The 14,193-nt window shown below is 61.9% G+C and overlaps 1 protein-coding gene across 1 annotated transcript in view; it reads left to right on the top strand.

The window, feature by feature from the left end:
• Positions 1–736: 736 nt before the first annotated feature.
• The window catches only part of KIAA0930 (KIAA0930 ortholog), a 44,079-nt gene continuing 30,622 nt past the window's right edge, over positions 737–14,193 (top strand). The window contains exon 1 of the mRNA XM_061124349.1: positions 737–859. Within this exon, the coding sequence (XP_060980332.1) occupies positions 796–859 (64 nt within the window). The 5' untranslated portion in view covers positions 737–795. The remainder of the gene's footprint in view (positions 860–14,193) is intronic.

Below are 14,193 nucleotides of genomic sequence, written 5' to 3' on the forward strand. Positions count from 1 at the left end.
CCACCCCTCCCCGTGAGGCCTGTTTCTGGGGGAGGGGTGACCTCTTTCTGGGTTCTGAAGAGGAAGTTCCTAGCGGAAACCGGTCCTGAAAACAACTTGACTGAGGAGAGAAGGGTGACAACGGGGAGGGCAAGTGACAAACTCAGTCCCTCACGGGGCAGCGCGTAGTGGGTGGAGCCGGCCGGGTAGGTCCCCCGCAGCAGGTCACAGGCGGGTGATCCGGGGCGTGGCCTGAGGCGGGGGGCGTGATCTGGGCGAGTCAGGGGTGGGGCCTGGGCTCCAGGGGCGGGGCCTCGGTGTCAGGGGGCGGGGCCTGGAGGATGGTGGCAGGATCTGGGTGGCTGGGGTGTGGCCTGAGGGCGGGCAGGGGCGGTGCTGGGGGAGGGACTCGGGCGGCCTGGGGGCGGGGCCGGGCGGGGCCGGGCGTGGCCGGCGGCGGCCTGGAGGCGCGCAGGCGGTGTGTCAGCGACGCGGAGGTGCGCTGGTCTCGTCGGGCTCGGCGGGCGGCGACGGCGGCGGCGACGCGCACAAAGGCGGATTGTGGCTTCTCTGGTGCTGGCGGCGGGCGGCGCCGGGGCGGGGTCGGCGGGGCGCGCCCGGGGCCCCCGCGGGCACCGCGGCGCGGGCGATGAGTCGGGGCCCGGCATGGCCTCCGCGCGGCCGCCGGGCCGGGCCTGCGCCGCGGTGCCCGCGCCCGCGGGGCTCCGGGCCGGGCCGCCCGCCCTCCCCGCCGCCGTCGCCGTTTCCCCCGAGCCTGCGGGCGGCGCGGAGGCCGAGGAGCGCTCGTTGCAGCACATGCTGCGCGCAATAGCCGAGGAGCGCGGCCGCGTCAGCCTGCGCCGCGAGGTCTGCGGCCTCGGTGAGTGGGGCCGGGCGGGGGCGAGGCCGGGGCCGCGGCGGCGCCGGAGTGTCCGCGCGCGTCTCCGTCTCTGCGCTTGTCTCTGAGTCTCTGCGCGTCTGTCCCCGCGTGCGTCTCGGGGGGGCCCCCTGCGTGTCGTCCCCAGGTCCTCGCGTCCTGGTCGTTCCCGCGCCCCCGCGTCTCCGTCTCTGATTCTGGCCCACGGAGCGGTCCGGCACGCTCGCGTGCCTGCGTGTCTGACCCCCTCTGGCCGCCCATCCGGGGGTCGGCCCGTCTTTTCCCTCCCTCTCCTCTCCGTGGCTCCGCCGGACCTCTTCCGTCTCCGAGAAGCCGTCTCCGGGGCCTCCGTGCCGCAGCCAGCAGTGTAGACAGGGCAGGTCTCCGGCGCCCGAAGCCCTCCCCGGGGCCTCCGAGCGGCGGCCGGCAGTGTAGACAGGGCAGGTCCCCGGCGCCCAAGCCCTTCCCGGGGCTTCCGTGCCGCGGCCGGCAGTGTGGACAGGGAAGGTCCCGGGCGCCAGAAGCCCACCCCAGGGCCTCCGTGCGGCGGCCGACAGTGTAGACAGGGCAGGTTCCCGGCGCCCGAAGCCCTTCCCGGGGCCTCCGTGCGGCGGCCGGCAGTGTAGACAGGGCAGGTCCCCGGCGCCCAAAGCCCTTCCCGGGGCCTCCGTGCAGCGGCCGGCGGTGTGGACAGGGCAGGTACCCAGCGCCCGAAACCCTCCCCGGAGCTTCCATGCCGCGGCCGGCAGTGTGGACAGGGCAGGTCCCCGGCGCCCGAAGCCTTTGTCTCCCCGCGCGGCTCTGCGCCTTCGCTCTGACTGGGGACCTGTTGGACCGTGGGTCCCGAACCCACCCCTGGGCAGAGGGAGGGTGCGGTCGCCCCTCGGGCTGTGACTGTTCTCTGCGGAGGCCCCGAGTCCTAGATCGGCCGGTGAGTGGGGGCAGGGGTGTCCCGTATTGTCTACAGGGAGCCGGGGGTGGGGGGCTGCAGGCAGGGGTGGGGTCTCCCGGCGCGGCTGGGTGTGAGGTAATGGCTCCTGGTGGATCGTGTTCGGACTGAAGCGCGAGGAGCCCCCCACCCCCACCCCACCCCACCCCGTAGGGTGGGTTTTGCGGTTTTCTCTCAGCGAAGACCCCTCCCTTCCTCCTGCGGGAATGACTTCATTACCACGTTGTCACCCACCCCCACTCCCCAGTCTGGGCTGGGGATTTCTGAGGGGGCCACGGCAGCTTTTGGAGAAGGGGCTGTCCACCTTGGAGATTCTACGGCCCCGCCTTCATTCACCGTTGGGGAAACTGGGGCCCAAAGAACCGATGTATCCCCCACCCCCAACCCACCTGAGGTCTTAAGGCTTCCAGACCCCCTCAGCAGGCCACGCCCTGGAGGCCGGGATGAGGGCGGGGATCAATTTGCATCCTCCTTTTTGTGGGAGGCAGGCTGCCCTGGAATGAAGCTTTGCTCACAGGTGGGGGTGAGGGTAGTGGGGGTGAGGGTGAGGGTATCTACCACGCAGAGCTGGATGAAGACATAGGTTTCTGTGGTCTCTTCTGAAAAGGTGTCACTAGTGAGTTCTGAGTAGAAACGGAAGGATCCTCATTCCTCCATTCAGCAAACATTCGTTGAGCACCTACTCTGTGCCCGGCTGCATGCCCGCCCGGCAGGCTGCCTGTCACCTGGCACAGAGTGAAATGGAAGGGGTCTGAGTGCCCATCTGCTCCAGGCCCCTCCGCCCTGTTTGCTCAGCCGCTCCTGCACCCCTCCCCACTCCCCTGCCCACCCGTTCCTACGTCCTCTGAGCGTCCTCTGCCCTGTTAGACGGTCCCTGCCCCGAAGGGCCTGCAGCGCCGCCCCATAAGAACAGTAATCGTTTGCCCTGGCACCTAGTGTTCACTGAGCACTCAGTATGTGCCAGGCGCTTTGTGTAGGTGCCCTCCATCTGATCCTGACTCCCCTAGAGGAGTGTGATCTCTGTTTGACCGACGAGGAGCCTGAGGTCCAGAGAGGCAAGGGACGAGCCCAGGGACAGCCTGCGAGGAAGTCATACAGCTGGGGTTGACCGTGGTCAGGGCGACCCTGGCCCCTGCCCCCGCCCCCCGATAATCCCAACCGGGCCTCGTTGCACCTGCCGTTGTGCTGCATCTGGGGAGGAGGACCGCGTGTGCGAGGCCAGGGGCACTGGCTGATGGTCACACTTCTCACCTCTAGTTCCCCTTTACACACAAGGTCTCCCCATCCTACCACCCGCAGCCCCTCAGAACTCAGTCCCTGTGCTCCGGTGCTCTGCGCTTTTATCCCTGCTGTTTTCTGCTCCCGGGGCCACCTGCCCCGCACACTCACCAGCCCTATAGACAGCTGCAGGTCTGGCTTTGGTCCTCAGCGCTGATGCTGCCACCCAGGGGCCCTTCCTCCGCCCCTGTCCTGCTGCCTGGACGCTCCTTGTACCAGGCTCATGTCCAGTGGGTCATTGGACTGCTGTGGCTCTGTGATGCTGTCTCCTCAGTTAGCAGGCGACTCCTCCAGGGCCTTGCCCACATCTGGGTCCCCCCCCACCCCCAGTGCCCAGCATGTGGAGAGCAGGTGCCCGGTGCTCGTTCAGCAAATGAAGGAAAGGATTACTTTCTGGACTGGGGAGTGAAGGGCGTGGGTGGCAAGGAAGTTAGGATCTTCAACTTGTAGAAGGGCTCATGTTGCCCATCTGTTGCAGTTTTCAGATGAGAGGTGTGATGTTCAGAGAGGGGCAAGCTAAACAGTGACTTCATGCCCAAGCAGAGCTAGGACGGAACGACTGGCCTGAGCACCTTGGCGTGAGCCCCGAACGCCCTCCCCAAAGCACTTTGTTCATCCGGTTGCTCGCATCATCCTCTCATTTCCACTTGCAGCTGGGACAACCTGTTACAGTTATGAATTAACTTAAATCTCCCAGATTGTTGTTGACTCAACGCTTAGGCTGTTCAGAACCATGCCATGCCCTCTGAGGTTGTTTTGAAGGTATGCAGAGCCTCTGGGGGAGACCCTTGAACTTGGATGAGGTATTATTGTTTCTGAGTCAGTGTCTGTTTATGAGATGGGAGAAATTGACTACCCTCCCCACCCCCAGCCCCGCCCTGGTCACTCTTCACATCATTGCTTGGCTGCTATGATGAAAGGCACCTTGGAGACCCAAACCTGATTTCTGAATCTTGTCCACTGTATCCTCTGCAGCGGAAGCATTTTTCTGAACACTCGCTCTGTGCCAGATGGGGGGATCAGCTTGGATCCCTCCCACATGGGGCAAGGGACAGGTGAGTGGGGAAAGAGAGCCAGGTACTCAGGTGAACTCTGTGGAATCAGCCAGGCCTCTGGTCACTCTGAGCGGGGCTCTGGTCTTTTATCTGCAGGGAACTGCCGGTGCTTCCAGGGGACAGGTGAGCCAAGCTGGCGGTCAGGGTAGCTTGTGCAGGGACCAAGAATCTGAGCTGGGAAGAGTGAGGTGGTCCAGTGTGCAGGGACCAAGAATCTCTGAGCTGGGAAGAGTGAGGTGGTCCAGTGCCCAGATGTTGTGTGATGCTGACATCTGGACCAACGGTGGAGATAGCCTGATGCTTCCTCTCGGGGCTTGGGCCTTCTAATGGGCCCTGGATGTCAGCCCACGCACGCTGTGTGGACAGGCTCCCTTTAACATGGGCATCATGCCACTGGCATGTGGTCAAGTCATACGGACACAACCTGGGTGTGAGTTGTGGAGGGGTGCTGTGAGGGGAGGGGCCTCCTCACACTGCTTTTTTTTGGTGCCCTGCCTAGGCTGAGCATTATGTATTTTTTTAATCTATTTTATTTTATTGGCTTCTTTTTTTTTTTTTTAATGGCCGAAGCCAGCCTGTGGGATCTTAATTCCCCAGCCAGGAGTTGAACCCGCACCCTCGGCAGTGAAAGTGCAGAGTCCTAACCCCTGGACCATGAGGAAGTTCCCAGGGCTGAGCATTTTGGAGCTGCTTGTTCCTGGGCTCTCAGCACCGTTTTGGTGGCCTAGGGAGGTTTTATCTTTCTCTGGAGTGCTGCGCGACCAAACGGAGTCTTTCCCTTTCACCATGTCCTTTTATCCTCAAAATAATTCTCTTAAGGTTCAGGTAAGGTTCAGTTCAGTTCAGTTGCTCAGTCGTGTCCGACTCTTTGCGACCCCATGAATCTCAGCACGCCAGGCCTCCCTGTCCATCACAAACTCCCGGAGTTTACTCAAACTCATGCCCATCGAGTTGGTGATGCCATCCAGCCATCTCATCCTCTGTCGTCCCCTTCTCCTCCTGCCCCCAATCCCTCCCAGCATCAGGGTCTTTTCCAACGAGTCAACTCTTCGCGTGAGGTGGCCAAAGTATTGGAGTTTCAGCTTCAGCATCAGTCCTTGCAGTGAACACCCAGGACTTATGTCCTTTAGGATGGACTGATTGGATCTCCTTGCAGTCCAAGGGACTCTCAAGAGTCTTCTCCAACACCATAGTTCAAAAGCATCAATTCTTTGGCACTCAGCTTTCTTCACAGTCCAACTCTCACATCCATACATGACCACTGGAAAGACCATAGCCTTGACTAGACGGACCTTTGTTGGCAAAGTAATGTCTCTGCTTTGTAATATGCTGTCTAGGTTGGTCATAACTTTCCTTCCAAGGAGTACGCGTCTTTTAACTTCATGGTTGCAGTCACCATCTGCAGTGGGGATTATCAAACTCCTCTTTGTCCTGGTGGAGAAACACAGGTGCAGAGGTGAAGTAACGTGCCCCAGTCCCGTGATCAGTAAGCGGCAGAAGAATCTGCCTGAACCCCAGCTCTTAGCGGAGGTGAAGGCCCACACCTGTCCTTAGGTGCATGTGACCCGAGGTAGGCGTGCATAGCTGCCTGCCGCCTGGTGGCCTAGGGGCGGGCCCAGGTCGATGTGGGAGAGGTGGTGAGGGTCACAAAGAAGGTACCCCCCTCCGCTGATGGGGGCGGGGCGGGGCAGGGCCTCTGAGAGGGGGCCTGAGGCGGGCAGGACTTGCCAGGCCGGAGTGGGAATGCTTGAAGGGCGGCCGCGGGAGTTGAGGCCAGAGCTGCGTTTGGGGATCCGGATGCCTGGCTGGGACTCGGGTGTTCCTGGGGCTGGCCTCAGGCCACTCTGTGGGTGTTTGACTTGAGGACCAGCCGGCACTTAGAGAAGCTGTTAGTCCTGGGGGTGGGGACTCAGCCCGTCTGCCGTGTGCCAGCCCCGCTGGGCCTTCACTTCTGTCTCCTGTGGAGGCAGCTTCTGCTGTTACCCCACTTGACAGAGGAGGAAATCAGGCTTCAGAGAGGAAAGTGACTCCCCCAGGGTCACGCAGCTGGGAGCTAGCAGAGCTGGGGTTCTCGGGGTTCTAGCCAAGCCCAGTCAGGCGCCAGGAGCCATCCTGCAGAGAGTTGGTGGCATGGGGCTGTCAGAGGGCCCAGGGGGCAGTTGCCTTCCCGCGGGCCTCGCCTCTGCGCCAGACACCTGCACCCACCACCGCCCCGTCGGGAGGGTCCATGCACGCTCCGCTGGGTCTCTGTCTGGCTGGTGCTGTCGTGTCAGGCAGGGGATGTCCGTGGGAGGTGTGGCTGGAGGGGAAGACGGTGGGGCCTGTGCCTGCCACCCCTTGGGGCCTCTGTGTCCTCATCCGTGAAGTGGGGCCGGCAGGGTCTGGAGGGTCGAGGGAATCGTCTGGGAAAGGACGGGTGGCGTGGGGCCCCTAGGAGCTGCGGCAGGACCGGGCCCCACGCCGCCCCGGCACAGGCTGGCCCTCAGTGGCACAGACCTCTGGCTGTGGAGTTGGGACGGGACCTGAGCTCCGCAGTTGATGGCTTTGCCGTGGCCGTGGCTGGTTTCCCCGGGGGTCCCTGGGCGTCCCCCCACCAGCGCCAGGGTTGGCTGAGTGCGCGGGGAGGAAGTGTGGCCGTTGGAATGGGAGGGGGCCTCTCTCGGTTCCTGTGCCTATTTTTAAGGCCTGTGGGTTCCGGCCTCCACCGTTTCTGGAGCTGGAGTGGCCCCGGGCGGCTGCCGGTGGGTCCTCTGTCAAGGTCAGGACGCTGCATCCTTTCAGAGAACCCCGAAGATGCGGGCCTTCACTCTCTAAGGAGACTGAGGCTCAGGGCTGCAGAGATTCTTGGCAGAGCCAGAGGGCGGTCAGCTGTGTTGGCACCCACCGCTCTCCCCTGCCCGGGGCGGGAGTGCCTGCTCTGCCCCTGCCCCGAGGCCTCTCACGCAGTGCACCCCCTCCTTGAGGCACTGACTCCTTATTTACATCTGCCTCGATACCAGCCAAGCCACCAAGCCGCTGAAGAGAAGCCCCGGGTGGGACACTTGTTAAAAAAAAAAAAGCAAAAAACAGCCTCAGAAACCCCCAAACAAAAATTTTTTTTCCAATTAAAAAACATTACATGCACAATATAGAAACTGGGAAATATAAGAGAATGGAAAAAAAAAATCACTCATAGTTCCAGTTACACAGAGACATGTGGCATCACCGGCTCAGTGGACGTGAGTGTGAGCAAGCTCCGGGAGCTGGTGGTGGACAGGGCGGCCTGGCGTGCTGCAGGCCATGGGGTGGCAAAGAGTCGGACCCGACTGAGCGACTGAACTGAACTGGACTGACACTATTAACTGCAAAGTCTCCATTTTCAAGCTTTTTAAAGCCCCTTAACGGATGCTTGACATTCTACACATAAAGTTTCTTCATCATGCTTTCTCACTTAGAATTCCTAAAACCTGTTCCATGTTGTTCAGACTCGAAGCATTATTTAAATGACTGCAGGGTAGTTGAGTGGATGTGCCATAATTTACTTAATTGGTCTTGTCTTGTGGGAAACTTAGTTTGGATCCAGTTTTTCACTTCTATAAACAGCTTGCCAAAGCCTCTTCATCTGTGTGGAGCTTTCTGCAAGCGGAGGATTTCTTTATGCCTCCAACACGGGAGGCCGTTTCTTAGAGGTTGCTGCCTGACCCCCGAGGGCCGGCCTGAGGACATGCGTGGATAGGCAGGTAGCAGACAGACGTTTACCAAACTCACGGAGGACTTTCTGAATTGCTGGGGCCTAGCGCTTCTGGGGCAGATGGTAGTGGCAGGTGGGCAGAGGGTGACAGTTTGTGCTGTCCCTGCGTCCCGTCCAGCCCCTTCCCAGACCAGCCCAGACCCTCGCTGGGTCCCCAGCCCCCAGTGCCAACTGTCCTTGGCCATCTGACATGGTCTCCCCACCAGGGACCTGCCACTCAGCCTGGCCAGGCGTGGGCGGGGGTCAGCCCTTCCCCGCCCCCGCCCCGGGTCCCGGCTGGGCTGCACTGCATCCCAGTGGCTGCCACCCCTGACCACGTCTGCCGCTCACGCCCTGAAAGACTCCTCGAGGCAGCCAAGTCAGAGTGCAAGACCCTTTGTGACCTGGGCCCGCTTGCAGCTGCACCCCTGGCCGTGTGAGTCTCCTGGGGGCAGGGGGCTCCTCATGGGGAGCCTCACCTCTCACTTCCCGCCCTTTCCCGACCTCTCAGGGGTCGGCTGCCCCCTCCCCACCCTGTTCTTGGCACCGGTAGGGATGTCCGCCCCCAGGCCTGTGATGCAGTCTTCTGTGTGGCCTCCTCCCTCACCTCCCCTGCAGGGCCACTGGGCTGGCTCCAGGGCCCCTGTGCCAGCTCATGGCAGAGCAGGCTCAGGGCAGGGGGCTGGGGGCAGTGAGGGGGCGGGGTCGGCGGGGGGAGGGGTGTGCATGTATCTAGTGTATCTCGCAGTGGGGGAGGGGTCGGTGGCTTGGTGTCTGTTGAGTGAAGACAGCAGTCCTTCTTAGGAGGCAGCCCTTGTGTAGGGCAGTCAAGGTGTGGGGCGTCCTCCCCGGGCAGAGACAGAGCAGAGAAGGTTGAAGGGTTGAATGCTGTGTCAGTTTGGGGAGGTCCCCGCTGTTCTCCGATCCCCCGGAGGAGTAGGACTGCTTACTGCCCTGCGCCCACCTCAGGCAGACGTCGGCCTGCAGACCTGGAGCGCAGAGAGGGTCACTGAGGCCTCTCGGGGCAGGTTTCGGCCCCGGGTCAAGTCCAGGGGGCCCCGTGGGACTTGCTGCGGGAGGGCCCTTCCCCCGCCCAGCCCTCGGTTTCCTCTTGGGTAAAACAGGGAGGGGAGGTGGACTGGACCACTGTTGACAGCCCGTGGTTCTGGGACACTTGGTCACCAGTGCACAGGCCTCTAAAACTGAGCCACTGGCGGAAGCAGGCTGGTCCCCCCGTGCTTTGGGGCGCAGCGTGCCATTGTGGTTCAGGACGAGGGAAATGAGATTGGGAGAAGCAGTCGCAGGAGGAGCCATGCAGCCCACCCCAAGCTGGACGTAAGAACCGGGCTGCCCCACCACCCAGGGCTGCCGCTCCGAGCCCCCGAGCTCGGCCTGCAGGTCCGTCCTTCTGATCCCCGGCATGTGGAGGCTGGCGCTTCCTCGGGTGGTCCCCAAGGCTGTGCCCCTTCCCGGAGGTGGGGCCCTGGGTTTCAGGCTCCCCCCTGACCTGTGGAGGAGGGAGCTGCCCCCCGAGAGGGGCTGGTCAGCTCCTGGGAGTCCGAGGAGTCAGGGGGTCAGCCTTGATGACCGGAGAGGCTGTGCAGGGAGCGGGGGTCGTCCCAGCGGGGCTCTGTGTCAGGAGCCCCTCTCCAAGTCTGGGGAGGCCGCTTCCCTTCCCAGAGCAGCCACTGCTCCGTCACTGCAAGCCCAGCTCTGGGTCGTCCCCATAGCAGACCCCTGGTGAAGGGGGTGTCACCCCTGCTGGTGGACGAAGGTGGTGGGGCTCAGAGAGGCCCTTGGTCAGGGTCCCAAGTAGTCTATGCGGGTTCTGCACCCAGGCCTCCTGGAGGCTGTGTCTGTGCCTGTCACACGTGGACATCCGTTTTTCCGAAGGCATTTGTGCCTTTTCTTCCCCGTGGCCCCACCCTGGTCTAGTATATGAAGAAGAACCCTGGCCGCTGCTTTTCACAGCGAAGGACCTCTTAGAAGAAGTGAGAGTGAAGGAGGGAAATGAAAGAGGAGGACGGCCTGGGAGGGGGCATTCCTGGGGAGGAAGCCGGGGCTGAGGGCTGGCTGGAATTGCACAAGGCCGCCCATCCCCCGGACCCTGGGAAGGAGGAGAAATGAGAGGAGCCGCCCCTGGGGGAGGGGGAGGGGGAGGTGTGTTTGGGGGGGACTCTGTGGGCGACATTGAAGGTAGAACATCTGAAGCGCCCGTGTCTGTTGACTCTGCCCAGGGCCTGGAAGGGGGAGGCGGGCAGGCCTCCAGTCCTAGCTTCCCCCAGTGGGTCATCAGCTTTGCATCCTGACACGTTGGAAGCGCTTAGTCAACCTCAGCCTGCACCCTGAAGCCTGCAGGAGCGGCTGCTGGGGCGTGGCCGTGAGCAGGGCAGGCCTTCTGCTGGGCTCCCTGGGTGGGCTGGCCCAGCTGAGCCGGGTCCCCAGCCCCGAGCCTGGTTTGTGGGCGGGGGTGGGCTCCCACGTGGCCTGGGGTTGCTGGGTGGCACCACTGCTGGGTGGCACAGGTGTGAGCCTCTTGCAGGGCTGGCCTGGGCTTCTGGGATCCCGCCATGTGCCTCGTGCTGTGTGATGCGGCGGGACGGGGGCGGGAGGAGGCAGGATGGTGACCAGGGCAGGTCCCAGGTGACCTCCAGCCGGGCGGGCGGGCGGGAGCTGGGGTGTGCCGGGCCACAGCCCATGTCTGGGCTGGGCACCGTGCGTGGGTGTCCACGGAAGGTCACTCAAGAGAACGGCCCCTCCTTGTCCTGGAGGCCAGTTCATGTGCTGGACAAAGCAGTGAGTCGGGAGTTGGCTTAAGGCCACCTCGGTGCTGGTGACGTGGGGTTTGAACGGGGAGCTACAGTTTTGGCCCGATGAGCGCGCAGGCAGGCTCGAAGCCATTTGGGAGCGGTTAGTGGGGAGCGAGCTGGCCGCAGTCCCCTGACGGTGGCTGCAGGACTGCGGGGTTTGCACGCACTGCTGTTTGGGAGAATCCAGAGGAGTGCTTTTGGGAACTGTGGGGGCCGTGGGAACTCGAGTCCCCCCCGTGAAAGTGACCTTGAGGTCAGGCCTGGGTTTCTCCTCACTGCACCCGGGCCTCAGGCGATGCCCAGCACGGGGCAGGTCCGGGTGGGGGCCGAACCCGACCTGGAGCTGGCCAGTGGGGATCGGGGCCTCCCTGGGGGAGGCCCGGGGGTGTAGGAGCCCTTGGAGGATTTCTCAGCACTGCACACCCTGTGGGAAGGGACGGTGGCCTTGGGCTGGGTTTCAAAGCCGACGTGGTGGTGTCGTGGTGTCCGAGTGAGCCAGAAGCCGGAGTGTGTCACAGCCACACGGCCGCTGGCTCAGCGTGGCTGACTCCCTGTCCGGGCCCTGCCCTGTGCTGGGGGCTCAGCCACTCTGCCAGCGAGCTGCCTGCTCGCGGTGCGGGGACACACACGGGTGTCAGTGTGACGCGGTCCTACCCAGGGCCGAGCGCACGGCTGAGCGCTGGGCTGTGGTGGCCCTGCGCCTGCCAGCAGGGTGACCTCAGACAGGGGAGTCACACCCGCAGCCTCCACCTCCTCCTCAGCGGAGTGAAGACACCAACAGGGGCTTTAACTGAGTGTTAGTAGCTGAACCGGCCAAGACACATACGCTCTGAGCTTCTGATGACTTTCCAACGCCTCCAGTGTACACGCATATGTAGGATGCTCCCGTCACCTGCCTGGTGAAAACCTGATACTGAAGCCGCAGCTGAGCCCAGAGCCAGCACTTGCTGCTGGCGGCTGCCCGTCTCTCCTCACCGTCTCCTTTTGCACAACATCTGGGTAGAAATCCGGCTCTGACTTCCGCTCCTCGTCTTCTGGGGTCCATTCCTCAGCATGCTAAGTTTTCCCCCTTGTTTTGTTTGTATTTTTTTTTCATTGGTGTGGGGGCATTTGTTATATCTTTCTTTTGTATGTGATTTGCAATGATGTGCTTGCCCAGCTAAGCCTTGAATTGCACTTTAAAAATAAATACTTGTAACAGTGAAAACATTTTTTGATCTTTTGAAGATCACGTGCAGTAAAATGGCTTATGTGGGTCAGGGGAGGTACATGGTGGGGGATGCAGATGGTAGGGACAGGCCCCCCGGAGGTGATGGCGAGCTGACCTGCATAAGCCAGGTTGGACTGGGCTCCAGAAGACACTCCATGGTGAGGGGAGCGGTGGCCTGGGCATGCGTAGGGTGTTCAGTCAGGGAAGAAGGTGCGGGGGGCGGCTGGAGCATGGGGGACCACACCACCCTCTGGAAGGGGTTCTCTGGACGGCCTGGCTCCTCTCGGGAGGGCGGCTGGACTTTCCCTGGGGAAGCGAGGAGCCAGGCAGGGGATGGCTCTCCTAGTAAGGCCCCTGAGCATCGCTGAAACCCCGAGCTTCCCTCGGGCTGCAGCAGAGGACCGGCCGGCCCGTGGGGTGGCTCACGTGGGGCCCGTCTGACCAGCTCTCCATCCAAGTGCCTCATCGGGGCAGCCCCGGCCTCCCAGCCCCGGGCCTCCCGGGGCAGCTGCTTTGTCTTCTCTGCCCCGGGGGAGGGAGCACGGAGAGCCATGCGTTGATGAAAGGCCTATTGAGGGGCCACAGAAGCCTATTCATGCTGCCCTGGCTGCCGGGGGCAGACGCAGCCCAGGGCTGCCCTGGACTCTCCCCAAAGAGGCCAGTTGACCCCCCAGCCTTTGGGAGGGGCCGGGCTGAGCTGGGGCCGCCCCCGAGCCAGGCAGCTCTCAGGAGGCCTCATGCGGGGCCCTTGGGCAGGCTGGACCCCCGGCATCCACAGGCGCGGGTCACACCTCCGCCCCTTCCTCCTCTCCACAACAGGGAGGCTCCATCTCAGACCCTTCGGGGCCCCCAGTCCTCTGAGGATCAGCACAGAGCCCCACCCTGCCAGCGGTCGTGTGAGGTCACGTCCTCCCCAGCCCTGGCTCCCACCGGCCTCCCGGCCCTTGGCCCCTTCCCCTGTCCCATCCTCTCTCCAGGAGGGCCTTGAATGCTGTTCCCCACCCCTGAACCTCCCCTCCTCAGGGCGCGCTCCCTGACGCCCTGGCCGGGTGCAGCTCTGCGGTGCAGGCTCGGGGAGCTCAGCCTGCCCTCCCCACCCTCCCGACACCGCTGTCCTGAAAGCGACGGGCGTCCCTTCACGGGAGCGCCGAGGAGCTCCAGGGCCGTGGTCCTGTGTCTCAGTGCGGAGGAGAATTCAGAGTGCAGAGTGGCTGATAAGAACGGGTTTACTGGGATAGGACACTTGTGAGGCTTGCGAGCGGGTGGGTGAGAAATGCCAGACCCTGAGAACGCAGTGGGCTACACCTGCCTGTGAAGTGTCAGTCCCTCAGTCTGTCCGACTCTCTGCGACCCCCTGGACTGTAACCCGCCAGGCTCCTCTGTCCATGGGATCCTCCAGGCAGGAACACTGGAGTGGACTGCCATTCCCTTCTCCGGGGGATCTTCCTGACCCAGGGACTGAACCCAGGTCTCCCGCATTGCAGGCGGATTCTTTACCATCTGAACCACTAGGGAAGCCCCACAGTTCTGTCATCAAAGGAGAAAGTGGGGAGGGGGAGAAGACCTTCTATGTCTTTCTTGCGTAAACGTCATGCTTCCATTACCAGCTCCTCCTCCAGGCTGAGCAGGGGAGTTTCCTTGTCCCTACATGGTCAAGCCAGGTCCACAAATGGTCGTTTTTCACGTGTGCGGAGAGCATGTCCTTGGGATCCTTAACTCACTGAGCTCATCGGACAGGATGTAGGTCTCGCGCCACCTCTGTTTCATTGTTCTGGGTCTTGTCGCGTGCTTCTGCCGCGTGGTTTGGTTGCTAGGCAAGCCTGCTTGGTTCTGTGGTTAAGCGAGCGTGCTTTCTCAAGTAATGATTAACTTCCAGAGGTCTCCCATATTTTTTCTACTTACAGTCAGTCCCGTACTGGGACTGACTGTTTAATCACCTATTTTGTCCCTTCATTCTGTCCCTATGATTGCCCCCTCCGGGTGTTTTATCCTTTATGCTTAAAAGGGGGTGAGGGTGACGGTCCTTCAGTCATTAGCTACTTCCTGCTGAGATGGGACAGAGGCCTGCCTGGGGAAGGAGCAAACAGCTGACTTGCTGTCCCGTCTCTGCTGGGAGAACTGCTGGTCGGCGTCATTCTGGTTAGCATCATCCTTCTCGCTCTCTCAGAAGTTAAGCATTGGAGAATGAGCCTACAAAAAGATGTATATAAGAAGAAATACAGCAATAAACATCAGAAAAGTCATTAAAAAATATTATAATCATGATTTTGAAGATCCAAACCATTTTTTAACCCCGATAGTTTCCAAATCTGGAAGGGGGTCACTT

The sequence above is a fragment of the Dama dama genome, chromosome 22, assembly GCF_033118175.1.
Source record: "Dama dama isolate Ldn47 chromosome 22, ASM3311817v1, whole genome shotgun sequence".
Taxonomy (NCBI): Eukaryota; Metazoa; Chordata; class Mammalia; order Artiodactyla; family Cervidae; genus Dama; species Dama dama.